Below are 27,382 nucleotides of genomic sequence, written 5' to 3' on the forward strand. Positions count from 1 at the left end.
CTAAGGACTCCAGAAGATCCTCCTTCTTCTTTCCACTTTTCCCAGCAAGATGGACTTCCATATCAACTCTCATCTTATCACAAGACTTCAGAGTAGAGAAACAATTCCTTCAAAACCAGAGAAAGATTCTACCTCTTCTCAGTTGTGTGACGCTGTATCATACTTTCCGTTATATCCCCCACCCGCTGCAAAATAATAATACAGCTTGTCCTCGGCTTGCAACTGCCGCTGAACCCAAAATTTGTTGTTAAGTGAGTTTTGCCCCATTTTACGACTTTTCTTGCCACTGTTGTCAAGAGAATACCCTGCAGTTCTGAAGTTAGCAACGTGGTTGTTAAGTGGAGCTGGCTTCCCCCTTGATTTCGCTTGTCAGAAGGTCACAAAAAGGGGATCACATGACCCCGGGACTCTGCAACCGTCATAAATACATGCCAGTTGCCTAGTGTCCAAATTTTGATCATGTGACCATGGGTTGCTGCAACGGTCATAAGCAGAAGTGATATTCAGCCGGTTTGGACCGGTTCGAGCGAACCGGTAGTGGAAATCGCCCGCCCAGGCTCTATGCTGTCCTATTTAGGTACATTTTTGAGGCTGGGCGCATGCATGGAAGGTGCGCGCAAGCAAAGCGCTTGTGCAGCAGGCCGGGCACATGTGTGCGCTCACATTTTCGGTGCTGGGCGAACCAGTAGGTAAATTATGTGAATCCCATCTCTGGTCGTAAGTAAGAAAAATGGTCAAAAGTCACTTTTTTCGTTACCGTTGTAACTTTCAATGGTCACTAAACGAATGGCTGTAAGTCGAGGACTACCTGTAATGCTGTCTAAAAGGCTGCTGGTTCCTGAATTGAAACATGGAAAAGGGCACCTTGCACCCTGTACTGCAGGGACAAACGGACTCAGGTATTTCAGTGCTTGAACGGAAGGAAGTAAAAACTCTGTGGGGTCTCTGAGCTGGGTTGTTTTCTTGCCGACGTTTCCTGACCCAACTAGGTAACATCATCAGTGCTAGAAGGAAATGGGAATTGTGGAAAAGGAAAAGGGTGGAGGAGGAGGAAACAGAGGAGGATTGTGGGGTCCTGGGTGTTCTCTGAGCTTGGTTGTTTTCTTGTAGACATTTCATGACCCTACTAGGTAATATTATCAGGGCTAGGAAGGAAGGAGGAGGAGGAGGAAGTAGAAGACTCAGGATGCTCAATGAACTTAGTTTTTTCTTGCAAATGTTTCATTACCCAACTAGGTAACAACATCAGTGCTAAAAGGGAGGGGGTTTGCAGAGGAGGAGGAGGAAGACTGCAGCGTCCTTGGTGCTCTCTGAGCTTGGTTGCTTTCTTGCAGGCGTTTCATGACCCAACTAGGTAACATCATCAGCGCTAGAATGGAGTAGGGTTTGCTCTTACTAGCACTGATGATGTTACCCAGTTGGGTCATGAAACGTCTGCATAAATATAACCATAAATATAAATAAATATAACACCCTCATTTCAACCCCGAGCTACGAATATTCTCCTTTATCAATAAAAACTCCATGTCTGCGTATAGAGGTTCTCGTAAGGAGGGGACAGGTTTTTTTTCCACCTCTTTTTTTCAAACACATTGGGGAAAAACATGACTCCTGCCTATGTGTCAGCGCCCGTCTCTTCCTTCCTTCCTTCCTTCCTTCCTTCCTTCCTTCCTTCCTTCCTCTGCTAAACAAATAATTCCCTCAACACTGTCAGACTATTTACTGAATCTGCACTACTATTAATCGTTTCATAGTTCCCATCACCAATCTCTTTCCACTTATGACTGTATGACTATAACTTGTTGCTGGCAATCCTTATGATTTATATTGATATATTGACCATCAATTGTGTTGTAAATGTTGTACCTTGATGAAGGTATCTTTTCTTTTATGTACACTGAGAGCATATGCACCAAGACAAATTCCTTGTGTGTCCAATCACACTTGGCCAATAAAATTCTATTCTATTCTATTCTTCCGTTCAGGGTCCCCCAAGCGTCACCAGTTCCAGCGACAACGAGCCGCCAGTGAAAGCATGGACCAAGATCGCGATCCTCATCAGACGGACATTATCCAGTATATTGCCCGGACGGACGATGTGGTTTTCCGGCCCGTGGCTGGACCGTTCTTGCCTGCTCCGGCCAGTCCAACATTATCTCTCGGCAGGTATTTTTCAGTAGATAAGTGGGAAGGGGGCTGGAGTGGAGAGGAGTGTATGGAGGGCCCAGAGAATAAGAGCCGGGTTGAGAATCCTTCGGCCGCTCTGGAGTGGAAAAACAAAATGTGAACGGAAGTTTTAGGAAATCCTTGACTTGGGACCACAATTGGGACCGGAATTTCTCTTGCTAAGTGAGGTGTATGAAATACAGGTAGTCCTCGACTTATGACCACAACTGAACCCAAAATTCATGTTGTTCAGTGAGAAATTTGTTAAGCGAGTTTTGTCCCATTTTACGAGTTTTCTTGCCACATTTGTTAAGCGAATCACTGCAGTTGATCAGTTAGTCACAGGGTTGTTAAGTGAATCTGGCTTCCCCACTGACTTTGCTTGTCAGAAGGTCGCAGAAGGGGATCCCCTGATCCTCCCCCCCCCCGGGATACTGCGACCTTCATAAACGTGAGTTCAGTTGTCAAGCATTCAAATGTAACTCATCGTGATCATGGGGAATGCTGAAACGGTTGTAAGTGTGAAAAAACAGTCGTAAGTAATTTTTTCAGTAGTGTAACTTTGAACGGTCACTAAAATGAACTGTTGTAAGTCGAGGACTACCTGTAATAAGTAAAATAGATAAGAGCGACTGGTGTTGTTAAGTGAGTTTTACAGCCGTGTTTGCACGGTTAAGTGAATCACTGCAGTTGTTAAATGAATCACTTGGTCACTAAGCGAATCTGGCCTTCCTCATTGAGTTTGCTCGTCGGAAACTGGCTGGGAAGGTTGCAAATGGTGATCACAGGACCCCATTGTAAATACATTTATCATGTGGTAAGCTAAAAAGAGAAAGAGGGAGGGAGGGAGGGAGGGAGGGAGGGAAGGAGGGAAGAAGAAAGAAAGAGAAAGAAAGAGAGAGGGGAGAGGGAAGGAAGGGAGAAAGAAAGAAAGAAAGAAAGAAAAAAAGAAAGGAAGAAAGAAGGAAAGAAGAAAGAGGGAGGGAGGGAGGGAGGGAAGGAAGGAAGAAGAAAGAAAGAGAAAGAAAGAAAGAAAGAAAGAAAGAAAGAAAGAAAGAAAGAAAGAAAGAAAGAAAGGAGGAAGGAAGGAGGAAGAAGAAAGAAAGAGAGGGGAGGGAGGAAGGGAGAAAGAAAGAAAAAGGAAGGGAAGAAAGAAAGAAAGGGAAGGAAGGAAGGAAGGAGAGAGGGAAGGAAGGAAGAAGAAAGAAAGAAAGAGGAGGGAGGAAGGAAGGAGAGAGAAAGAAAGAAAGAAAGAAAGAAAGAAAGAAAGAAAGAAAGAGGGAGGTAAGGAAGGAGGAAGAAGAAAGAAGAGAAAGAAAGAGAGGGGAGGGAGGAAGGAGAAAGAAAGAAAGAAAGAAAGAAAGAAAGAAAGGGAAGGAAGGAAGGAAGGAAGGAGAGGGAAGGAAGGGAGAAAGAAAGAAAGAAAGAAAGAAAAAAAGAAAGGAAGAAAGAAGGAAAGAAGAAAGAGGGAGGGAGGAGGAGGAAGGAAGGAAGAAGAAAGAAAGAAAGAAAGAAAGAAAGAAAGAAAGAAAGAAAGAAAGAAAGAAAGAAAGAAAGAAAGAAAGAAAGGAGGGAAGGAAGGAGGAAGAAGAAAGAAAGAGAGGGGAGGGAGGAAGGGAGAAAGAAAGAGAGAAAGAAAGAAAGAAAGAAAGAAAGGGAAGGAAGGAAGGAAGGAAGGGAGAGAGGGAAGGAAGGAAGAAGAAAGAGAGAAAGAAAGAGAGGGGGAGGGAAGGAAGGGAGAAAGAGAAAGAAAGAAAGAAAGAAAGAAAGAAAGAAAAGAGGGAGGTAAGGAAGGAGGAAGAAGAAAGAAAGAGAAAGAAAGAGAGGGAGAGAGGGAGAGAAGGGAGAAAGAAAAAAAGAAAAGGGAGAAAGAAAAAGAAAGGGAGGGAAGGAAGGAAGGGAAGGAAGGAAGAAGAGAGAGAAAGAAAGAGAGGGGAGGAAGGAAGGAAGGAGAAGAGAAAGAAAGAAAGAAAGAAAGAAAAAAAGAAAGGAAGAAAAAAAGAAGAAAGAGGGAGGGAGGGAGGGAGGAAGGAAGGAAGAAGAAAGAAAGAGAAAGTAAGAAAAGAAAGAAAGAAAGAAAGAAAGAAAGAAAGAAAGAAAGAAAGAAAGAAAGGAGGAAGGAAGGAGGAAGAAGAAAGAAAGAGAGGGGAGGGAGGAAGGGAGAAAGAGAAAGAAAGAAAGAAAGAAAGAAAGAAAGGAAGGAAGGAAGGAGAGAGGGGCAAAGAAAGAAAGAGAAAGAAAGAAAGAAAGAGGGAAGGGAGAAAAAGAAAGAAGGAAAAAGAGAAAGAAAAAAAGAAAGAAAAGAGGGAGGTAAGGAAGGAGGAAGAAGAAAGAAGAGAAAGAAAGAGGGAGGAAGGGAGAAAGAAAGAAAGAAAGAAAGAAAGAAAGGAAGAAAGAAGGAAGAAGAAAGAGAGGGAGAGGAAGGAAGGAAGAAGAAGAAAGAAAGAGAGGGGAGGAAGGAAGAAAGAAAGAAAAAAAAAGAAAGAAAGAAAGAAAGAAAGAAAGAAAGAAAGAAAGAAAGAAAGAAAGAAAGAAAGAAAGAAAGAAAGAAAAAGAAAATCAAGTTGCCAATTACCTGATCATATGACTGTGGGGAATGCTACGATGGTCGTAAAAACAAGGAGTGGTTGTAAGTCACTTTTGTCAGTGCCATCCTAACGAGGAACGGTCGCTCACTACATGAGTAGCCTTAATTTGAGGAATCTCTGCACCTCTTTTTGGTGAAGGGGAATAATACTCTTGTGGAATTCAACATTGGGAATTTTCCAATGAATCCGTAAAAGCTGAAGGACGGGTCAGAGTCCCTGGTTATCTGCCTTGGACTGTTGGGGTGTCTTAACATGTTTTGTGGGCCCTCACAAAATGGCTGCCTACCAGCCCCGGCCGATGAGTTTTTAAGTGCTGATGGCAGGAATTTTTCCTTCGCTCTGCACGTTGAGTTTGCTGAGGTCCTCCTTTTAAAGATCAAACAATATTTCAGCCCTACATTGTCCTAAATAATAGATGGCCTTAAATGGGAAGCTATTTTAAACCAGTCTCTCTCTTCAGCAGCAAGTTTCTCTAAAACCTCCGCCAAATGACTTTTATTTCCCGTCACCGTTGCCTAATTTTGAATTTATTTTTTTATTTTTTTTAATAACCGAAAACGCTTGGATCGAATTGGCTACGTATCGCAGAGTTTCTTTCCCTGAGCTGGGCTGCTAGACCTGGGCAGCTATGATTTGTTTTGTTGATTTGGATAAAAAGCTGAATAATAGATGAACGTCTAGTGACCAGATGTTTTACCTCTTCCTGGGTAATGTACTCTTAAAAAACAACCACCACCACCGCGTAATTTAAAAATAGATTTGGAGGCAATTATTTGCTGCTTCCCGCCCTCGCTTCTTCTCTTAATGGGGAGGCCGAATCAGTTTGTCTCGGGATAACAGCTGGACTTCCAGAAGAACAAAGACAGAGAGAAGAGACTGGGTCAGGACATCCGCTTATTGTCCAGCTTCCTCATCGTCCAATGTTGCACTGAAGCGATAGCAACAGCACTTAGACCAGGGGGTCTCCAACCGGTGGTCCGTGGACCACTGGTGGTCCATGAGAACATTTTGGTGGTCCACAGAAAAATTATTTGCATTTTTTATTTTGCACTAAATCAGAGGTCCTCAAACTACGGCCCCTGGGGCTGAATACATGCAGTGAACGTTTGTGTTGCTGCAGAGAGTCTCCCACTTCGGGGTCATTTTGTGTGGGTCGGGGGGGGGGGCAGAAATTCCAACTTGGGGTCTGCTTCAGCCTCCTGGTGAGGGGCTTTGGACAAAGGCTGGAGGGAAGTGCTGCTGGTGGAGAAGAGCCGAAGGGCCTCGTTCCAGTGGGACTGCATCATGGCCTGGAACTAGCTGACCAATTCAGCCTGCTGAGTCCCCAAATGCCAGTCCCTGGCCTTCCACTCCCGCAGGTCTTCCTTCTGCTTGGAAAGCTTATGCTCCTAGTCCTCAGTGTGGTGCTTCTGCTGAGCCTCCTTTTCGGCCAGATCCAATTTGAACTGAGCTGTTTTGCCAACTCTTCCTCTTGATGGCTGCTTAGCTCCAGTAACTGCTTCCTGATGAGGCCCTAAGGAGCCTGGGCGGGGAGGCGATGAGGGGCTGGGAGGGGAGGCTGGGGAGGCGCCCCTTGGCATGAGTGACATCGAGTTGGCCACGCCCACCCAGTCACATGACCACCTAGCCACACCCACCCAGCCAGTCATGAGGCAGATCATATTAGTGGTCCGCAGAATTTAAAATTATGAATTTAGTGGTCCCTGAGGTCCAGAAGGTTGGTGACCCCTGGTTTACAGAGTCAGCACATTGCCCCCAACAGTCTGGGTCCTCATTTTACCCACCTCGGAAGGACGGAAGGCTGAGCCAACCTTGTGCCCGGTGAGATTTGATCTGCCAAATCGCAGGCAGCCGGCAGTCAGCAGAAGTCACCTGCAGTACTGCACTCGAACCACTGGGCCACTTTGAGAAACTCACCAGCTTGGTCTCTTCCACTGCATCTTTGCAGCTACATCAACCGTCTCATTTTCAGGAGGTACAAAGTACTCCTCAACGGTCTTTCAGCGACCGTTCAAAGTTACTGAAACCCGTCCTTGCACGTACACCAACGTACCATCCCATACGTACCACCATTTTGATCATGAGATCAAAATTCAGGCATTTGACAACCGGCATAAATGTACAATGGTTGCAGCATCATGTGATCACCATTTGTGACCTTCCCAGCTGGTTTTCGGCAAGCCAAGTCAACGAAGGAAGCCAGATTCGCTTAATGACTGTGGGATTCACTTAACGACCTAACTGATTTGCTTAATTTCTTCTCTACTTCCTCTTTTACCACTTCGGGGGCCAAGGGAGGTTTGCTTAACGACGATGGCCAACAATGGCTTAAAAATGAGCACAACTTGCTTAACAACCATTGCTTAGCAAATGAAAATTCCGGTTCCAATTGTGATCATAAGTCGAGGATTACCTGTATCAGGAAACTACCAGCCAGCCATATCAGTAGCCATGGAAAGGTTTCATCATCCCCTTGATTTCTATGCAGTCTCCTGCTTGAGCAGAGGGTTGGACTAGACCAGGGGTCACCAACCTTTTAGACCTCAGGGACCACTAAATTCATAATTTTAAATCCCACCGACCGCTAATATGATCTGCCTAATGACCGGCTGGGTGGGCGTGGCTAGGTGGGCATGTGACTGGGTGGGCGTGGCCAACTCGATGTCACTCACGTCAAGGGGCGCCTCACCAGCCTCCCCTCCCAGCCCCTCATCGCCTCCCCGCCCAGGCTCCTTAGGGCCCCAACAGGAAGCAGTTACTGGAGCTAAGCAGCCATCAAGAGTTGGCAAAACAGCTCAGTTCAAATTGGATCTGGCTGAAAAGGAGGCTCAGCAGAAGCACCTCACTGAGGACTAGGAGCATAGGCTTTCCAAGCAGAAGGAAGACCTGCGGGAGTGGAAGGCCAGGGACTGGCACCTGGAGGCTCAGCAGGCTGAATTGGTCAGCCAGTTCCAAGCCATGATGCAGTCCCACTGGAACGAGGCCCTCCAGCTCTTCTCCACCAGCAGCACTTCCCTCCAGCTTTCGCCCAAAGCCCCACACCAGGAGGCTGAAGCAGACCCCAAGTTGGAATTTCTGCCCCCCCTCCCCGACCCACACAAAATGACCCCGAAGTGGGAGACTCTCTGCAGCAACACAAACGTTCATTGCACGTATTAAGCCCCAGGGGCCGTAGTTTGAGGACCCCTGATTTAGTGCAAAATAAAAAATGCAAATAATTTTTCTGTGGACCACCAAAATGTTCTCATGGACCACCAGTGGTCCACGGACCACCAGTTGGTGACCGCTGGACTAGAAGACCTCCAAGATCCCTTCCGGCTCTGTTATGATTGGCTGATCCAATTCCCTTGGATGAGCACCTAACTTGGCTTGCAAGCTCACGACTATCAGCACCACAAAAAAATATTTGTCATGCGTGAGTGATGAGGAAGTTTTGGAGGGGTGGGCAGGGGCCTCAGTCGCACCGCTGCAACCACCATCTTGCCTTTTTTGACCTCGGCGGATGTCACTGGCCCTGGAGATCTCCCCTTGAAAAAGATGTGCAAATTCTGAGAACGGATCGAGGCCTAGATTCCTAGGAACAAAAATCCACTAGATTTGGTTGGTCGTTTCATGGATTGTTTCATGGAAAAATGTTCCGGGCTCAGCATAATTTTCAAGGAATTCTTAGAAAGAAGTCTCAGCAATGTGTGGTCACTGACTTAGAGCAGGGATCTCCAACCTTGGCAACTTTAAGCCTGGAGGAGTTCAACTCCCTGAATTCCTCAGCCAGCAAAGCTGGCTGGGGAATTCTGGGAGTTGAAATCCTCCAGGCTTAAACTCCTAGCAAAGCTGGCTGGGGAATTCTGGGAGTTGAAGTCCTCCAGGCTTAAACTCCTAGCAAAGCTGGCTGGGGAATTCTGGGAGTTGAAGTCCTCCAGGCTTAAAGTTGTCAAGGTTGGAGACCCCTGACTTAGAGGATGCGGCAAGAATCATTTTGCACTCTCTCCTTCAATGCTTCTCAACCTCAGCAACTTGAAGATGCGTGGACTTCAACCCCCAGAATTCCCAGCCAGCATCCCTATTGCTGGCTGGGGAATTCTGGGAGTTGAAGTCCACACATCTTAAAAGTTGCTGAGGTTGAGAAACACCGTGTCAGAACTGCCATCATACGCTTGAGCTTCGCATTTAATAATAATAATAATAATAATAATAATAATAATAATAATAATAATAATAATAATAATAATAATAATAATAATAATAATAATATCAGAGTTGGAAGGGACCTTGGAGGTCTTCTAGTCCAACCCCCTGCTCAGGCAGGAAACCCTACACCATTTCAGACAAATGGCTATCCAACATTTTCTTAAAAATTTCCAGTGTTGGAGCATTTACAACTTCTGCAGGCAAGTCGTTCCACTTATTGATTGTTCCAACTGTCAGGAAATTTCTCCTTAGTTCTGGGTTGCTTCTCTCCTTGATTAGTTACCACCCATTGCTTCTATCTGTCAGTCTGCCATGAACTATGGGGGGAGAGAGCCAGACGGGGTGGGTAGGAAGGCAAACATTTTACCTTCCAAAGACACCATCTCAAGGTCAAAGCCCTGGAAATGGAACCCAATGGCTCACCAAGCAGTCCACTATTGTTCCCCAAACAAGTTATTCAAATACAATTGGACAAAAAATGGGACGAATGTAGGGGAGGAACTGGATGGGGGAAAGTTAACCGGGAAACTCTGGCACGTGAACATCAGTTCTGGCTTTGGTATATTGTATTCCACTTGGCTTTTCATAAAGTATACTTTTCAACGTGGAGTCAAGGGTTTTTCTTCTTCTTCTCCAAGTTGAGGCAGATATAACACACTGGTCATTACTCCGTGTTCTGTGTGCAAAGAAAGAAATACTGTATCATTGTTAAAGGCAAAGTGTATATTTTTTTCCTGCTGTAGGTTAGAGTCTTCCGAACCATCCAGCCCCACCCCACCCGAGCCATTGGAACAGCAGCCCACTCCCCTTTATCATGACATCTGGAGCCTACGGGCATCGCTAGAGAAGTGTGTTTCATCAGAGAAGGGCAATGACCAGGACTCAGCACCTAGTGATGGTGGGGACAGCGTTTCCTCGAGCGGTGGGCTACCGAGTTTTTCCTCCTCTTTGGCCGATGAGGCTGAAGCCGGAGAAGACAGGTCCTTGGCGAAACCCAAGCAGGATAGCGTTGAGATGGAAGCCGGGACCCGTAAACTCTTGCAGATGGATAGCGGCTATGCTTCCATTGAAGCCCCCAGTGGCCGAGTAGGAGAAGACCAGACGGCCTCGGAGAAACGTTTCTGCTTCACCAGCGCTGGACGCAAGGCCACCATCTTTGAGAGCTTTGAGAGACAGGAGCCAGAAGCAGAGGAGGAAGAGGAAGAGGAAGAGGAAGAGGAAGAGGAGGAAGCAACTGGTGCCGTTGGAGGTCTCCTCCCTTCTAGTCCATTGCTCTGGGCACCATATGGGCAGATGTTCCCCACACGAGAATCCTTCCCTCGCCGAGACTACAGCATCGATGAAAAAACAGACGCGCTCTTCAACGCCTTTGTTCGCCACGACCCCCAATTCGATGAATCCCCCCTGCGGGCCAAACACCGCTCCCGGACCCATTTGAGGAAGCAATGGCAGCGTACCAAGCAGTACAGTGACCCAGGTGTCCGTTACCCCACCGCTCTGGAGAGGCACCGGACCCCCCTACGTCGGGGCGACAGCGTCAACTACCCCCTGGAAGGCCGCTTCCACAGCACCCTGCCACGTATTGTCAGCTCTGGGGACGAGGAGGTGGCCTCACCCGCCGCAGAAACGGGGGAGAAGATTCAGGTGATTGAGGAAGAACCGCCGGAGGAGGCCAAAACGGGACCTGACCCGTACACCAGGGACTGCCTCGAAAGTGGTCAGTGTCCAGGGCTGGGCACAGAACTCCTGGACAAGATCGCAGGGGGGCTGGAGGACATGTTTTTCACACCCTTGAAAAAACCACGAGAGAGTCTAGAGTGTGTGGTGATGGTGGCCGCCCGGGCTTCCCCTGAGCACAGCCCCGAATAGTGGCAAGGGGAAACACCGGGATGACCCTTTCTCTATCTCGCCCCGGGGCTGGGAGGTGCCACGCAGGGCCTGCCAGCCAGCTGGGATGCAGGGTGCTCCAGGGGCCCGAGGGCACGGAGCAAGATCGAGGTACACCCTCCTGCTCTGTCAGCCTTCCGCTGTGTACCAGGAAGCCCCACCTGGAGGTCCCCTTGGGGGTTGAGAAGGTCCAGGGCTGAAGACTTGGCCAGCGGAGATTCCTGTCTCTCTGGCCAGAAGACGGAGCCCACCGAGGATCTGGGGAAGCTCTGGTTGGATCCATCCATGCCTTTCCAGCAGGGGCCCGGAAGGTGGGTGGGGGAAGCACATCCCAAGAGGGGAGACCTTCCCTTTTGGGAGGGGGGTAGTCCAAAGAGAGTAGGGCGTCCGCTGGAGAGCCGAAGGGCCTTCTCTTCCTCCTGGTTAGATCCAGGGGTGGGGACAGGGGAGAACTCAACCGAATCTCTCCCCATTTTGAAGCAGGTTTGCCAAAGTCGGCGTTATCTCTTGCACAGCCAGGAAGTTTTAAGTTTTCAGGGGCTCGTTCTCGAGAATAATAATAATAATAAATAATAATAATAATAATAATAATAAGAGAAAACAGCCCCCAAATCTACCGGAGGCCTAACATACCTCACACTCTACGAGCTGGTTGTAGCAGATAATTTCAGCTCCTTCCACCTTTCCCCGTGCACACCTCTCTCTCTCTCTTTCTCTCTCTCTGGTTTTTTACAAGCAATAACCTGTCCTCCCCCCTCCACCACCAGCAAAGCCATCTTTGCTCGAAGGTCCTTGCGGAGGGAGGGGCCGGCTTCGCCTTCCAGGTGGGGCAGGATCCCCTATCTCAGCCCACGGACGGACAGACGGATGTTCCTCCACCTTTTTTGCATGGTGTGATGTGTGGAAGAGTTTACATTTTCTCGAGTGGAGGAATCTGCACTTCCTGGACGGGGTGGGGGCGGTGGGTGGGATATGGGGTTGGGGGGGGCTGGTAGGGGACCCCCGAAACAAAGCACGCTGCTTGAAGGGTGAATAGCACAATTCTCCGTTTCTCTCTTTTTTTCTCCCTCCGTTCCCTCCCACCCACCTTTCTACCGTTTTTGAAGGCTCATTTTTCACACTTTTTCAGCTGTTCCTTGGCGGGGGGGGGTGTTTCCCCTCCTTGTGGTTTCATTTTTTTCTCCCATAACCCCCCCCCCCATTTCATGGTTCACTCTTCATCATCATCCCGCCATCCTGTTTTGGTCCACCTTGCAGGGCCATCGCTTGCTTTTTGGGGTTTTCTTGCTGCTTTGATACCCAAAAACCGGGTCGCATTTTGGAGCGATGGAAGAAGCAGTGAGATGAAAACCCGATTTCTTCTGGTCTTCCGGATTGGTTGGAAAAAAAAAGACGCAGGAAGCTCTGTTTTAGCAACCGGTTGACCCCTCTCTTGGGCTGTTGGTGAATATTATTGTTGCTTTTTGGTGGTAATGGGATTATTACTAGCAGATATACCCCCGTTTCTTTTTACCCATCCCCCCCCACCCCCGTTCTTGGTTATTCCTTATTCTACAAGTTCCCCTTCTCCATCTATAGATGCAAAACAGGTGTTGCTTTCGAGTATTGTTATTATTTATTTCTGTGCGCGTGTGTTTTTTTCCAGGGCAGGTATTCCTTTCGTGGCATCCTTTAAGCCAGGGGTCTCCAACCTTAGCAACTTGGAGCCTGGCGGACTTCAATTCCCAGAATTCCCCAGCCAGCAGACTGGGGAATTCTGGGAGTTGAAGTCCACTAGGTTTCCAAGTCGCCAAGGTTGGAGACCCCTGCTTTAAGCAAGGACTGGGGAACCTTTCCTGGGTTTATTTATTTATTTATTTATTGGCATGGCTTTTTAATTGAATCTTGCCGGAGGGTGGCGGGTGAGGGGCGAATGAGAGGAGGGCAGAAAGAAAGGGGGTGGGTGGGTTTCATCTGTCCCATTTCCTTCCGACCCTGCTCTCCTTCCAAACATCCTTTTCCTGTGGCAAGCCGTAAAAAAAAGAAAATCCACTTTCAATCTCTTTTTTTTTTTTTAAATCCTCCATCTACCTTGAATGCCTCTCCTTTCTCTGTCTTTAGGCTTCAGATCTTTGCCAAGGTATTTTTTCTCTTTTTGTTAAGAAAAAAAAATAATCGCATGTCAGGTTAAAAAGGGAACGATGCGTTCCGCTTCTCCAGTTTGGAATCGTTCGGGTCCAAAGCTGTTTTTGGGGTGTGTGTGTGTGTGTGTGTAATTGATTTTGTAGATGAATGCTACAATTGAGGGAAAATGAGGTGCTGAGCATGGAGCATGTGGGCGTGTTGGCACGCGCGCAGGCATGTGTGCCACGCTGACGTACAATTTCCTTCTGTTTCGAATCTGCCTCGGCTGTTACCCTCCTTTGCCAGGGGCTCGGCTGCGGTAAGCACATAAGCCTCTGCCGCCCCCCCTCTCAACTCGACTGCCCCGTGGTGGCACACGAGACCCGCAAACCACAAACCTCTTTCGAAAATGGACTTGATTAAAAAAACATGTGCCAAGAAGTGGTCTCGGAGCACAAATTGTATTTGTCTGGGAGGGCCTTGACCCGAGATCTCACAGAGAATTTTAGCCAAGAATAGCTGTCCTCGATCCCAGTTCCTGGGACTCTGCGGCTTTCCGCCCGTCAAACAGGCCTCTGGTTCTGCTTTGCGTCCGTTTCTGTTGCTTCGAAGATGCCACATGCTGTAAGAACAAGAGGTCGTTTGCTTTGGGAGGATTCATTTGATTCTAGGCAGCTATTTCTGTTTAGGTCCCAAAAAGGCACTTTGGGGGCACTCATGTAGCCCCTTTTTTTCCACCTCCAACAGATTCTCTTGGGGGGGGGGGCTCTGAAGCTCATTTTGGAAATGAATCCGAGGCAGCGCACATATTTCCTGCCTTTCTGTATTTCCGCTGAGCCTTTGGGTGTACCTATCAGCATGGAAGCATTTATAGGTAGTCCTTGACCTGTGACAATACAGGTTGGTTTACAACCATTCGTTTAGTGATCATTCAGTTACGAGAGCACTGGAAAAAAAGCAACTTATAATTGTTTTACACACTGTTGACCGTTGCAGCATCCCCCCTGGTCACGTGATCAAAATTTGGACGCTTGGCAACTACATGTGTTTTGATGGCTGTCGCAGTGTGACCTTCTGACAAGCAAATCAACGGGGAAAGCCACATGTTACAACTGTGTTCCTAACAGTTGCGGTGGTCTACTTAACAACGGTGGCGAGAGACGTCATAAAATGGGGCAGAATTCACTTAACAACTGCCTTGCTTAGCAATGACAATTTGGGGTTCGAAAGAATTACCTGTAATGGAGCCTGCCTGTTATAGTGGTATTTCACGAGAGTTTTAAATCGGATTAGTCATTTGATTGATTCCGATTATAGACCTCGTTTTGCAGTGGTTTTGTTGTGTCTGCGCCCCCCGAGCCGGGCCCCCTGCCAGAAAGTGACTTGGAAAGTGAGGGGGAAGGGCCGTCAGGACTTACCTTGGGAGCACCGGCTTCCTTGGCTCAGCTCCAGGAGCCAGAGGCAGGCCAGGTGGAGGAGATAACGAGGCCTCCGTCCCCTGACTCTTCCCCCCCCCGGCCACGCCTCTAGACCCAGCTGATGGCAATCAGGCCTGGCTGGACCCTAGGTTTCGTAGGCAAGAGAGGCGGGAACAACAGAAGCAGGGGTGGGGCAGGCCTAGGAAGTGCTAAGTCATGGAGCCACACCCCACAGGATATAAAAGCAGTGAGGGCTGCTATGCCTCTTCATAGCAGGCAAATCAACTGCTTGACTAGAGCTGAAGTACTGTTTGTTAACTCATTGGCATCCAGGGAGATAACAGAGACACTTGGCAGACGCTCGCTAGTTTGCTGCCAGAGCTGATAGTGCCGGCTAATTAAGTCATCGCTCGGACGGAGCCGAGGGGGACAGAACAGGTTTTTAAGCAAAGGCGTCAGTCGTAAGATGAATACTGTGTTTCTTAAGCGAGGCCATTGTTCACTGTGGTATGGCTTCACTCAAAACTGGAAGTAACTTCCAGTGGGTAGAGGTCTGGTCTTTGGAACAGGGTTGTAACTCCTTTTGTCCAGGCCGGTCATATTATTGAACGGTCACTAAGTGGCCGGTCATAAGTTGAGGATTACCTGTAACTTCTAAACCATAGAAATGGGGGAGTTTTCTTAGAACTGTACAGGAGAATCTCTTGGCTGTGATCGGAAGATTTAAGATGGCCACCGCAGAGGCGGAGTTGAAATTCTGCCTGCTTTTGTATGGGCGTTGCGAATTTTTAGGAACACGCATGCTACGGACAGACCAGCATGGGTGAAAAAAAAAATGCATGTTTCCAACAACACGGAAGAGCTGAAAATTTACCATCCGGCGCCCTCTTTTCAAGGGGGCTGGGAATTCTAGGTTTGGCAGTCCCAGACTAAGGAGAAAGTGCCTGTCACGGTTAGGAATACAATTACTTTTTTTAAAATGGATTAATCCTATATTATTTTGAGCGGCTCCCATTCGTTTAGGGTCGCCTAAATGAACATAGGGTTACCTTTCTAGGCTCACCTGTGCAGGTTGGATTTGAAGTCATGGCCCCACTTATTTGGCAGCGCCTCCAAATAAATGGCACTTTGAAGTGGTGCTTTTCGACCTCTGCCACTTGACGATGGGTGGGGACTTCAACTCTTAGGATCCTTGGGGTTGAAGCCTCCCCCCACTCATCTTCAAGTGAGCAGGGTTGAGGAACATGGATCAGACCACCCTAAGAATCTCCCCCTCCCCCGCAGATCATTACGTTTAGACCTTCCATCCAGAGGTGAAATCCAATTTTTTTTTTACTACCGGTTCTGTGGGCGTGGCTTGGTGGGCATAGCAGGGGAAGGATACTGCAAAATCATTCCCACCCCACTCCAGGGGAAGGTTACTGCAAAAATCGCCATTCCCTCCCCACTCCTGGGGAAAGAATATTGCAAAATCTCCATTCCCACCCCTCTCCAGGGGAAGGATACTGCAAAATCTCCATTCCCACCCCACTCCTGGGGGAAGAATATTGTAAAAACTCCATTCCCACCCCCCTCCAGGGGAAGGATACTGCAAAATCTCCATTCTGACCCCACTCCTGGGGGAAGAATATTGCAAAATCTCCATTCCCTCCCCACTCCTGGGGAAGGATACTGCAAAATCTCCATTCCCACCCCACTCCTGGGGAAGGATACTGCAAAATCTCCATTCCCACCCCACTCCTGGGGGGGAAGAATATTGTAAAATCTCCATTCCCACCCCACTCCGGGGCCAGCCAGAGGTGGTATTTTCCAGTTCTCCAAACTACTGAAAAATTTCCGCTACCGGTTCTCCGAACTGCTCAAAATTTCTGCTACAGGTTCTCCAGAACCTGCTGGATTTCACCCCTGCTTCCATCGCTGGATTTTGTAAGTTCCTGAGCAAACCTAGCAGACCATTTTGCAAAACTTTGCAAGCGCAGGACCTGGCCCTCTTTTTCTCTCTCCCATTTAGCTGGAGATCCTAGTTCAGGGGTCTGCAAACTTGGCTCTTTTAAGACTTGTGGACTTCAAATTTGGGAGTTGAAGTCCACAAGTCTTAAAAGAGCCAAGTTTGCAGACCCCTGTCCTAGTTTGTTGGGGGTCTAGCAGCGAGGCAGGTCCAGCTTCCCTAGGAAGGAAACATGGCTGGCTGCAAATATAAGGATGAAAAACACCTGTGGCGTCTGGAGAGAGCAGGATTGGGCCTGTGGCCAACCTCTGAACAAGCTCAACTCCATCCGGCACGAGTAAAAAAATTCAGATTTAAAGCACACTAACACAGCCATAGCCATCTTGTCTGTGGGATATGGGTTCTCCTGTCCCAACTGCTGTTGCTGCTAAGATTTGTGTTTTGTTTTGTTTTTAAATCTTTTCATCTGCATCTCGAGTTTTGTGACTTAAAGCCGTCGTTGCGCTTCCCCTGTGGAGGCTGAAAATCTGGTCTTGAACATCATCTACAAGGCTTTCCCAATCTTGTTCGCTTCGAGACCTGTGGACTTCAACTCCCAGAATTCCTCAGCCAGCATGCTGCAGCAGCAGCAATGGAGGCAGGCTGGCTGAGGAATTCTGGGAGAGGAAGTCCCCACCTCTTCAAGGGGGTCCTACCAGATACCCTTCAAGGATTCGAAGAGGGCCGTTTCCCGTTCCTTAGCTTTTTGCTCATCTAGGCTACACGTTGCCTTCAATGAAGAAGAGTTTTGTGGGTTTCGTGAGGATTGGGAGGCCCGTTAAACATATCAAGCCATTAAAAGGTGCAGGGCCTGAAAGTGTAGTTAAAAAAAAACGAAACTCAAGATGGCGGCTGTGCTGGTGCCATCAAAGCTCCACTTTATGTGCGCTGTGCATATAAAAACCACTTTGAACAGACCATAATGGCCATCTTGACTTTTTTGACCCCACACAGGACTCTCCTAAAGCAGGGGTCTCCAACCTTGGTCCCTTTAAGATTTGTGGACTTCAACTCCCAGAGTTCCTCAGCCAGCTTTGCTGGCTGAGGGACTCTGGGAGTTGAAGTCCACAAGTCTTAAAGGGACCAAGGTTGGAGACCCCTGTCCTAAAGAACTTCTCATTATTATTTCTCATTTGGAATTTAGACTTCTGCTAATGTTAGCCCGTCTGTCTTTCCTTTCCTGACATCCATATCATCCATTTTCTCATACTCCCGTGGTCATCTAATACCCTAAAAAGCTTTTTTTTCTCCACACAAAACTGGAGCAACCCCCAGTCTTTCTATTCACTGGATTTTTTTATTTATTTTTTTTTGCTTCCAAAGTGATAAAACTCTGCATTTGTGTTAACATTCAATTGTTACTTTCAGCCCATTTCAATAAAACTCTCGAAATCCTTTTGAAATTTTACTGCAGTCTTCTACTCTGTATCTGGGATCCTACCGGATTTGGGGCCCTTGGTCAATTGCATCTTTCCGTTTCAAGTTGTGAAGAGACACGACAGAAGATTTTGCTCATCTTTTCGGCAAACTTTCTGGGTTTTTAAAAGGTGGCGAAATGAAAAGATGGAAGATTCAAACTTGGACTAGGTGACCTCCAAGGTCCCTTCCAGCTCTGTTATACTGTTATTTCTGTTAAGATTCATGGTGACCCGAATATCTCTGAACATTTCACGCAGCTCTAATATATACTAATATATATTGACAAAGCTAACCTGGGTGTTGAAAAGACAGAAGCTGGGTTTATATAGATACCATGCTTAACTATGGTTTGGTCAAGAGTTGGAATTGAACTTCCCCCCGTGCATATGCACAGGACCCATGCTCCCCCCGCTTTTGTCACGTGATGGCATGGTGGACCCGGTAGGCCCATTTTTCGCTCTCCCCAGCCTCCAGAGGCTTTCTTGGAGCCTGGGGAGGGCGAAAATGGCCTTCCCTACCCTCCCGGAGGCCGGAAATGGCCCGTTTCCCAACTTCCAGTAGGACCGGAAGACCCAAAAATCAGCTGGCTGGCACATGCATGCGCGCTGGAGCTGAGCTAGGGCAACGCTCGCGTGTCCACAGATATGGCTCCACGTGCTATCTGTGGCATGTGTGCCATAGGTTCACAATTACAGGTATAGGGTCTTCATATTGAGCAAGGGGGTGGACTAGAACAGGGTTCTCCAACCTTGGTCCCTTTAAGACTTGTGGACTTCAACTCCCAGAGCTTTGCTGGCTGAGGAACTCTGGGAGTTGAAGTCCACAAGTCTTAAAGGGACCAAGGTTGGAGACCCCTGGTATAGAAGGTCACCAGCACATAGATGCATGGATTCCTAGGAGGAAAACAAACCAGGATTTCGAAAATAGCAAACCTTCCCTCTACCAGACATCAACCTTTAGGACCTTACCGAGTTGAAGTTCACCATCTTATAATTTAGGAATACCAATTCTGTATATATACTGAGTTCAAGTACTCCTTAATAGTTTGTTCGAAACCTGCTGCCCAAATAACTGGAGATTGCAAAATTATGGGGAAGACAAGCTCCGCCCCCCTCCCCAGATTGCTAGTAGGGTGTTTTAGGAGATGCGTCTTCAGAGCGCCCTGAAGATATTGGTCCTTTGCAATGCTCAAGGGCAGGAGAAGACCTATGAGATGGAATTGGTAGGGAAGCAGTTACTTCTGACTTCCTTCCATTTAAGAACTACTCAACAGGGGCGCAGCCTGCTAAGAGACAGTTTCTGCTTTCTACAGTAACGTTTCTCAACCGTGGCACGTTGAAAACCTGTGGACGTCAACTCCCAGAATTCCTCAGCCAGCACATGCTTTAAGATGCGTGGGACTTTCAGCTCCCAGAATTCCCCAGTCAGCGTGGTTGAGAGTTGAAGTCCACGCATCTTAAAATAGCTACGGTTGGCAAACACGGCTTTAACTAGGTTTTTGCAACAGGTTGAGTTGTTAAGATGAATTTTGGGATTCCTTCCAGCTCTAGAATTTTTAATACACAATTCCAGGTAAACGGCTTCTTTCTCACACTTGCACTTTCTTCCTTTTAGTGACAGAAAAGGCTCCCCCACAAAGCCGACACCGTAGGATCCACGTCTCCATTGAATCTTTATTTTCTTTTTTTTTTAAAAAAAAAGGAAAAAAAAACAACCAGAAAAGCACACTTTTCCCTTTGCTCCAGCCCTTATAAACAGCATGCAGATATATTTTTTTTGTATGTGTATATGTGTGTGTGTGTGTGTGTTTATTCAGAACGGAATGGGGAGACCGTTCCCCATGTTTTAATTTTAAAATACTCATTTTGGGTTCTTGTCCCTTCATCCCTGCCCTTTCAAATGCATCGTAACGGATAAAAGAAGTCTATTGCGAAGGAAAAATAAAAGGAAAGGATGGGGGGAACCAAAAAGCGAAAAATATCTCATATGTATATATATATCTATATATCTATATCTATATATATATACACAGTCTCACACACACACACACACACACACACACACACACAATATATATATACATACATACATACATACATATATATATATATATATATAATATAACAGTAGTCTACTACATAAAGTGCTGTTGATGGCTTGCAAATTTCCAAACACACCTGGGAAGGTAAAAAAACGAGTTTCCATGAAGGACATAATTCTTTAAAGAACCATTCACTGCCTCTTCCCCCATCACTGCTCCCCCAATGCAACCCCTAGAAAGAGTCCGGGTATATCTGGGTCACACACAGCATCGCAGTCAAAGGGGGAGGTCTGGGATTCCATCCGACAAACCAGAGTTAAGCCTCTTTTGGGGGGGGGGGAAAGTCGCGTGGAAGGAGGCCACAGGTGGGTGCAAGTCACCGTCCATTTTTTTTTCCCCTTGGGTTTGACTCGTTAAAAAGACCAAACAAAAGAAGAAAAAGAGGGGAGGGAACGAACGATAAATTTCTCCTTCTCCTTGGTTTGATTGCAAGCTTGTTCTACAAGTGATCTGCTACAGGTGGGTGGGTAGAATGGAGGAGACCCGGGCAAGAGGCTGCTTTAGGGGCAGCAGACAATCTGGAACTCGGGCTGCAAAGAAGAAGAAGAAGAAAGGAAAAAAAAACAAATTCAAGTTTAGAAGAACATTTATTTTTATATCTATGGAGATTCCCAGTCATCCAGGTCATAGTTGTCCCAAAGGTGGGTTTGTTTCCCCCCCCCTCCCCCCCGAGACAACTGGACTGTCTGGTTTTTCTTTCGAAGACGTTTCGCTTCTCCTCCAAGAAGCTTCTTCAGCTCTGACTGGATGGTGCCGAACGGAAGGATTGATATTCCTTGCAGACAGCTGGTCATTTGCATCCTTTGAGAGGGTCATTGAGGCCACTTGGAGGTTGATCTGTGTCTTCAACAACTCTCTGAAAGAATGCAAATGACCAGCTGTCTGCAAGGAGTATAACTTATTCTGGATGTCTGAGAGTTCTGGCAGTTGAAGTCGACCCATCTTCAAGCTGCCAAGGTTGAGAAACACTGCTTTAAGCCAGGGGTCTCCAACCTTGGTCCCTTTAAGACTTGTGGACTTCAACTCCCAGAGTTCCTCAGCCAGCTTTGCTCTGGGAGTTGAAGTCCACAAGTCTTAAAGGGACCAAGGTTGGAGACCCCTGGTTTAAGCAATCTAGACTGAAATGAGATTAAACGAAGGACAATGAAACCGAGCTTATCATCCAGCACAGTTAACCTGGAGGAAACCGAGAGATGTCATGGCCGCCTTTCTGAAGGGGAATAAAAAAAGGAGAGAACCTAAATCCCTGCTCTCTGCTCTGATCAGTGGGGGCAGGGTCACATTGAAAGGGATTAAATTACGGTTGAGGATGGATCCTAGTTGCTGAAGGGACAGAGGCAGAACAAGAGACATAGCCAGAAGGCAAGCTGAGAGAGGGAAGGATAGAGAGGGAGGGGAGGGGGAGGGAGAGAAAGAGGGGGAGGGGGGTATGAGGTAGGGAGGAGACAGAGGGATAGAGAAAGTGATGGAGAGGGAGAAAGAGAGGGAGAGAAAGAGAGGGAGAAAGAGAGAGGAGGAGAGGAGAGAGAGGAGAGGAAGGAGAGAGAGGGAGAGAGGGAGGAGAGGGAGGAAGAAAGGGAGGTAGGGAGAAATAGAGGATAAAGAGAAAAGTGAGGAGAGGTAGAGAGGGAGAAAAAAGGAAGAGGAGAGAGAGGGAGAAGAAGAGGGGAGAGAGAAGGATAGGGAAGGACAGAGAGGAAAAGAGAGAGGGAGGGAGGAGACCGAGGGATAAAGAGAGAAAGTGACGGAGAGGGAGAAAGAGGGAAAGAGAGAGAAGGATAGGGAGAAGAAGAGAGGGAGAGAGGAAGGGGGGAGGGAGAGAGCGAGAGAAGGGAAGGGAGAGGGAAGGAAAGAGAGGGAGGGGAGGGGGAGGGAGAGAAAGGGGGAGGGGGGTATGAGGTAGGGAGGAGACAGAGGGATAGAGAAAGTGATGGAGAGGGAGAAAGAGAGGAGAGGAGGAGGGATGGGGAGAGGGAGGAAGGAAGAGAGGGAGGAAGGGAGAAATAGAGGGAAAAAAAGAGAAAAGTGAGGGAGAGGTAGAGAGGGGGAGAAAAAGAGGAAGAGAGAGGGAGAGAGGGAGAGGAAGGGGGAGGAGAGAGAGAGAAGGATAGGGAAGGACAGAGAGGAAAGGAGAGAGGAGGAGGAGACCGAGGATAAAGAGAGAAAGTGACGGAGAGGGAGAAAAGAGGAAAGAGAGAAGGATAGGGAGAAGAAGAGAGGAGAGAGGAAGGGGAGGAGAGAGCGAGAAGGGAAGGAGAGGAAGGAAAGAGAGGGAGGAGGGAGGAGAGAAGGGGAGGGGGTATGAGGTAGGGAGGAGAGAGAGGATAGGGAGAAAGAGAGGGGAGGGAGAGAGAGAGAGAAGGATAGGGAGAAAGAGAGGGGGAGAGAAGGATAGGGAGAAGAGAGGGGGAGAGAGGGAGAAGAAGAGGGGAGAGAGAAGGATAGGGAAGGACAGAGAGGAAAGGAGAGAGGAGGAGGAGACCGAGGATAAAGAGAGAAAGTGACGGAGAGGAGAAAGAGAGGGAGAGAGAGAAGGATAGGGAGAAGAAGAGAGAGAGAGGAAGGGGAGGAGAGAGCGAGAAGGGAAGGGAGAGGAAGGAAAGAGAGAGAGGGAGGGGAGGAGAGAAAGGGGAGGGGGTATGAGGTAGGGAGGAGACAGAGGATAGAGAAAGTGATGGAGAGGAGAAAGAGAGGAGAGGAGGAGAGGATGGGGAGAGGAGGAAGGAAGAAAGGAAATAGGGAGAGATAGAGGATAAAAGGGAAAAGTGAGGGGGAGGGGGAGAAAAAGAGGAAGAGAGAGAGAGGGAGGGAGAAGGACAGAGAGGGAGAGAGGAAGGGGAAAATAGAGAGAGGGATAAAGAGAGAAAGTGAGGGAGAGGGAAGGGGAGAGAGAGGAGGTTTTGTGTATGGAGGGTGGAGAAGCACGTTGGGTTGAAGTGTGCAAATGCGTGCAAGGCCAGAATCCCGGGCGGGGGTGGTGGTGGTGGCAGAAAGACGCAGGAGGAAATGGATAATGGGGGGAGGAGGAGAGATGAGTTATGAAGTAGGAGAGTCAGAGATGGCTTTGAAGAAAAAGCATCCAGGGAGGAAACTACAACTGGAGGGTGGGGGAAAAAAAATCACACGAACTGCTGAAAAAGGTGACTCCTGACCGTTTGTTTCACACTTAGGACCGCTGCAGCATCCTCGTGGTCACAAAGATCACAATCCAGACGCTGGGCAACGGGTTCTTATTTATATCACGGTTGCAGCATCCCAGTGTGTGTGTGTGTGTGTGTGTGGTGTGTGTGTCACGCGATCCCCTCTTGCGACCTTCCGACAAGCAAAATCAACGGGGGAGCCGGATTCGCTTAACCACCGGGTTACTAACTTAACAGCCGCAGGGTTTCACTTAACAACGGTGGCAAGAAAGGTCGTAAAATGGACCTTCATTTTCACTTAGCGACGGAAATGTCGGGCTCCACTGTGAGCGTATGGCGCGGACTACCCGTAGAGACGCCTCACTCCCTGCCGCAAATCTGCCTCCGAAAGCGGACTGAGGTTATGATACGAACCGTAGAGGGCAGCCCAGCCGGGGTCACTGCTGCTTGCAGGTCGAGAGCTTGCGGATCTTGCTGCTGGCGGAAGAGGTCTTGCGGGAAGGGTTGGAAGAGGCGCTGGCCCGCCGCTCGGCTTTCGTCTTGCTGACCAGCTGACCGGACTCCGTCCCGTTCATGCAGACCGGTTTGGGCAGCCCCCTGGTGCAGCTCTGCCCGTTCTGCCTGGTCTCGTTAGGCACCTGCCCTGGAAGACACAAAGAAGAACTTTCGGAGTCAGTACGGATAAAAGTGGGACGCGGTGGATCAGTGGCTACGGCGCTGAGCTTGTCAATCGAAAGGTCGGCGGATCAGCGGTTCGAATCCCACGTAACGGGGTGAGCTCCCGTTCCTTGTCCCAGCTTCTGCCAACCTAGCAGTTCGAAAGCAGGTAAAAAATGCAAGTAGAAAAATAGGGATCACCTTTGGGTCCCCACAGCGTTCCGTGCGCCTTTGACGTTGAGTCCTGCCGGCCACATGACCACGGAGACGTCTTTGGACAGCGTTGGCTCTTCGGCTTTGAAACGGAGATGAACACCACCCCCTAGGGTCAGGAACGACTAGCACATACGTGCCAGGGGAACCTTTACCTTTACAGATAAAACTCTGGCCCCTGATCATGTACAGAAAGCTTTTCACCTTCCTCCTGAGTTGCCCCCCCCCTTGGAATTATTTTGAGAGTGACGGGCAAGGGAAGCAAAGTGCCGCTTTCCAAACCCAAATCCGGGCCCAATTCGTTTTCAAAGTACGCGATTTATTGTGGAGAACGGCATTCTTCTAATGAGCGAAACAGGACACACAACGATTACAAAACAGATCTAGAATAGAACAAATGAAATAATTATGCAGGACGGTTGTACTTCCCAAGAACCTGCATCGTCATTGTGTATAAGGGCCGTGGTGGCTCAAGGCTCAAGAAGCCTGTTATTAACAGCAGCTGCTTGCAATTACTGCAGGTTCAAGCCCCACCAGGCCCAAGGTTGACTCAGCCTTCCATCCTTTATAAGGTAGGTAAAATGAGGACCCAGATTGTTGGGGGGGCAATAAGTTGACTTTGTAAATATACAAATAGAATGAGACTATTGCCTTACACACTGTAAGCCGCCCTGAGTCTTCGGAGAAATGTAAATATAAACAAAAAATAATAATAATTTTAGAGAAAACTGCAAGGGTGGGTGGACGACGACACACAACAGGTGGATTACAGGTAGTTTTTGGTGAATGACTGGTTGCTAAGCAACTCTTTGAAGAAGTTACGACGTATCCCCCCCCCCAAAAAAAACGCAACTTACGACCTGATTCTTCACCTTCCTGAGGTTGAGAAACACCAGGCTATCCAAAAGAAGAGAAAGGCATAAGACCAGTCTTCTAATACAGGGCTCTCCAACCTTAGCAACTTTAAGCCTGGAGGACTTCAACTCCCAGAAAGCCTCCCAGAGGCTTTCGCCTGGGGAGGGTGAAAACCCCCTCCAGAGGCCGGAAATGGCCCATTTCCTGACTTCCGATGGGACCGGAACAGGGGTGGGTTCTACTTACCTTTATTACTAGAATAGAATAGAATTTTTTATTGGCCAAGTGTGATTGGACACACAAGGAATTTGTCTTGGTGCATACGCTCTCAGTGTACATAAAAGAAAAGATACGTTCATCAAGGTACAACATTTACAACACAATTGATGGTCAATATATCAATATAAATCATAAGGATTGCCAGCAACAAGTTATAGTCATACAGTCATAAGTGGAACGAGATTGGTGATGGGCACGATGAGAAGATTAATAGTAGTGCAGATTTAGTAAATAGTTTGACAGTGTTGAGGGAATTATTTGTTTAGCAGAGTGATGGCCTTCGGGAAAAAACTGTTCTTGTGTCTAGTTGTTCTGGTGTGCAGTGCTCTGTAGCGTCGTTTTGAGGGCAGGAGTTGAAACAGTTTGTCCTGGATGCGAGGGGTCTGTAAATATTTTCACGGCCCTCTTCTTGATTCGTGAAGTATACAGGTCCTCAATGGAAGGCAGGTTGGTAGCAATTATTTTTTCTGCAGTTCTAATTATCCTCTGAAGTCTGTGTTTTTCTTGTTGGGTTGCAGAACCGAACCAGACAGTTCACATGTGTGCGGGAGCTGAGCTAATGCAATGCTTGCATGCCCACAGATATGGCTCCACCTGCCACCTGTGGCATGCATGCCACAGGTTCGCCATCATGGCTTAAGAGTCACGACAGTCATAAAAGGGAGTCATCAGAGGCCTCCGACCTAATTTTACGACCTTTTCTGTGGTGGTTGTTAAGTGAATCTGCAGTCGTTAAGCAAATCAAGCGTTTGCTAGGGGGCCGATTTTGCTGAACACTGGAATTAAATGCCGTAACATCGTAAATCATGGTCATGTGACCACGGGACACCGCTAACGGCTGTAAAGGCTGGCTGGTTGCTAAGCGCCCGAAACGCAGTCATGTGATCGCGGGGAGGGCATCAGAACCATGTCGTAATGTAAGTGACCTTTTGTAGGGCTCTGTTCTGTCTTTGAATGGTCATTTAGTCATAGGTCATAAGCCTTGGGCCAGGGGTCTCCAATCTTGGCAACTTTAAGCCTGGAGGACTTCAACTCCCAGAGTTCCTCAACCAGCAAAGCTGGCTGGGGAATTCTGGGAGTTGAAGTCCTCCAGGCTTAAACTCGCAGCAAAGCTGGCTGAGGAATTCTGGGAGTTGAAGTCCTCCAGGCTTAAACTCGCAGCAAAGCTGGCTGGGGAATTCTGGGAGTTGAAGTCCTCCAGGCTTAAAGTTGCCAAGGTTGGAGACCCCTGTCTTGGACTACCTGTACAGGTAGCCCTCAACTTACAACGGTTAGTTTAGTGACCATTCAAAGTTACGACGGCACCGGAAAAAGTGACTTACGGCCATTTTTCACAGTTAACCACCACCGCAGCATCCCTGTGGCCACGTGTTCAAAATTCAGGCATTTTGGCAGCGGATTTGCATTTATGACGGTCGCAGTGTCCCAGGGCCCCGTGATTCCTTCTGTTTTGCGACCTTCCGACAAGCAAAGTCAATAAAGAAGCCGGATTTGTTTAACAACTGGGTTACTAGCAACTGTGGCACGAAAGGTTGTAGAATGGGGCGACGCTCGCTGAACAAATGTTTCACTTAACAACAGAAATTGTGGGCTCCATTGTGGTCGTAAGCCGGGGACGACCTGTCCTGCTGTTTCTTCTGAAAAAGGATTAAAAATAGGCTGCTAACTTAGCCAGTTTGGTGCCACCATCTGTGCAAGACGTCATACCGTGAACTAAGTTTAGATACCTCTTTATTCATCCCTTTTTATAACGCTATCGTTTGCCATTGTTTTACATGTTCTTATATATCTTTAGATCATATACTCACTGTTTTTCTGTGATATGTATATACATAGACGCATGTAACAGTTCTATTATTGGATGTTTTAAAGAGCTGGGCTTATGACGGTAATAAACCATTGGACTTGATTTCATCTGAAATAGGCCACCTTACCTTTGAAAACACGTACAGACCACCCAGGGGAGAGAAGAAACACACTCAATGTGGGCACCGAATACCGGTAAGTCCTCAATTTACAACCATAATGGAGGCTGCCCATTATGGCCCTAAGTTACGAAGTTACATGACCAACCAGATTTTACAAGGTGGGTTTTTTTTTTTTTTTGGTGGCGGTCGTCAATCAAAGGCGATCGTCGTTAAACAAACAAGATGGCTTGCTACGGGTGTGGTTTTGCCAAAAATTGAAAGCAAGCAGCAGATTGGAAGAAAAAAACCATCGTAAAATGTAGTCATGTGAACACTGCAAATGGCCGTAAACGGAGCCCAAGTGCCAAATGCCTGAAATTCACTTGTGCGACTGCGTGGGTGTGTCAGAACTTCAAATCCAGGTCCTACATAACCCCCAGGTGTGTCTGTTGTAACTTTAAACACAGTATCTCA

The 27,382-nt window shown here is 47.8% G+C and overlaps 2 protein-coding genes across 7 annotated transcripts in view; one reads left to right on the top strand and one right to left on the bottom strand.

Annotated features, from left to right (window-relative positions):
• The window catches only part of CBARP (CACN subunit beta associated regulatory protein), a 42,771-nt gene extending 30,974 nt beyond the window's left edge, over positions 1-11,797 (top strand). For all 3 annotated transcript variants that reach the window (XM_058163535.1, XM_058163536.1, XM_058163537.1), the window contains exons 9-10: positions 1,986-2,166; positions 9,686-11,797. In XM_058163535.1, the coding sequence (XP_058019518.1) occupies positions 1,986-2,166; positions 9,686-10,811 (1,307 nt within the window). In that variant the 3' untranslated portion in view covers positions 10,812-11,797. The remainder of the gene's footprint in view (positions 1-1,985; positions 2,167-9,685) is intronic.
• A 7,420-nt stretch (positions 11,798-19,217) lies between these two features.
• The window catches only part of STK11 (serine/threonine kinase 11), a 114,842-nt gene continuing 106,677 nt past the window's right edge, over positions 19,218-27,382 (bottom strand). For all 4 annotated transcript variants that reach the window (XM_058163541.1, XM_058163540.1, XM_058163538.1 and 1 more), the window contains 2 exons: positions 23,412-23,640; positions 19,218-20,387 (listed from right to left, as the gene is read on the bottom strand). In XM_058163541.1, the coding sequence (XP_058019524.1) occupies positions 23,435-23,640 (206 nt within the window). In that variant the 3' untranslated portion in view covers positions 19,218-20,387; positions 23,412-23,434. The remainder of the gene's footprint in view (positions 20,388-23,411; positions 23,641-27,382) is intronic.

The sequence above is a fragment of the Ahaetulla prasina genome, chromosome 1 (assembly GCF_028640845.1).
Source record: "Ahaetulla prasina isolate Xishuangbanna chromosome 1, ASM2864084v1, whole genome shotgun sequence".
NCBI lineage: Eukaryota > Metazoa > Chordata > Lepidosauria > Squamata > Colubridae > Ahaetulla > Ahaetulla prasina.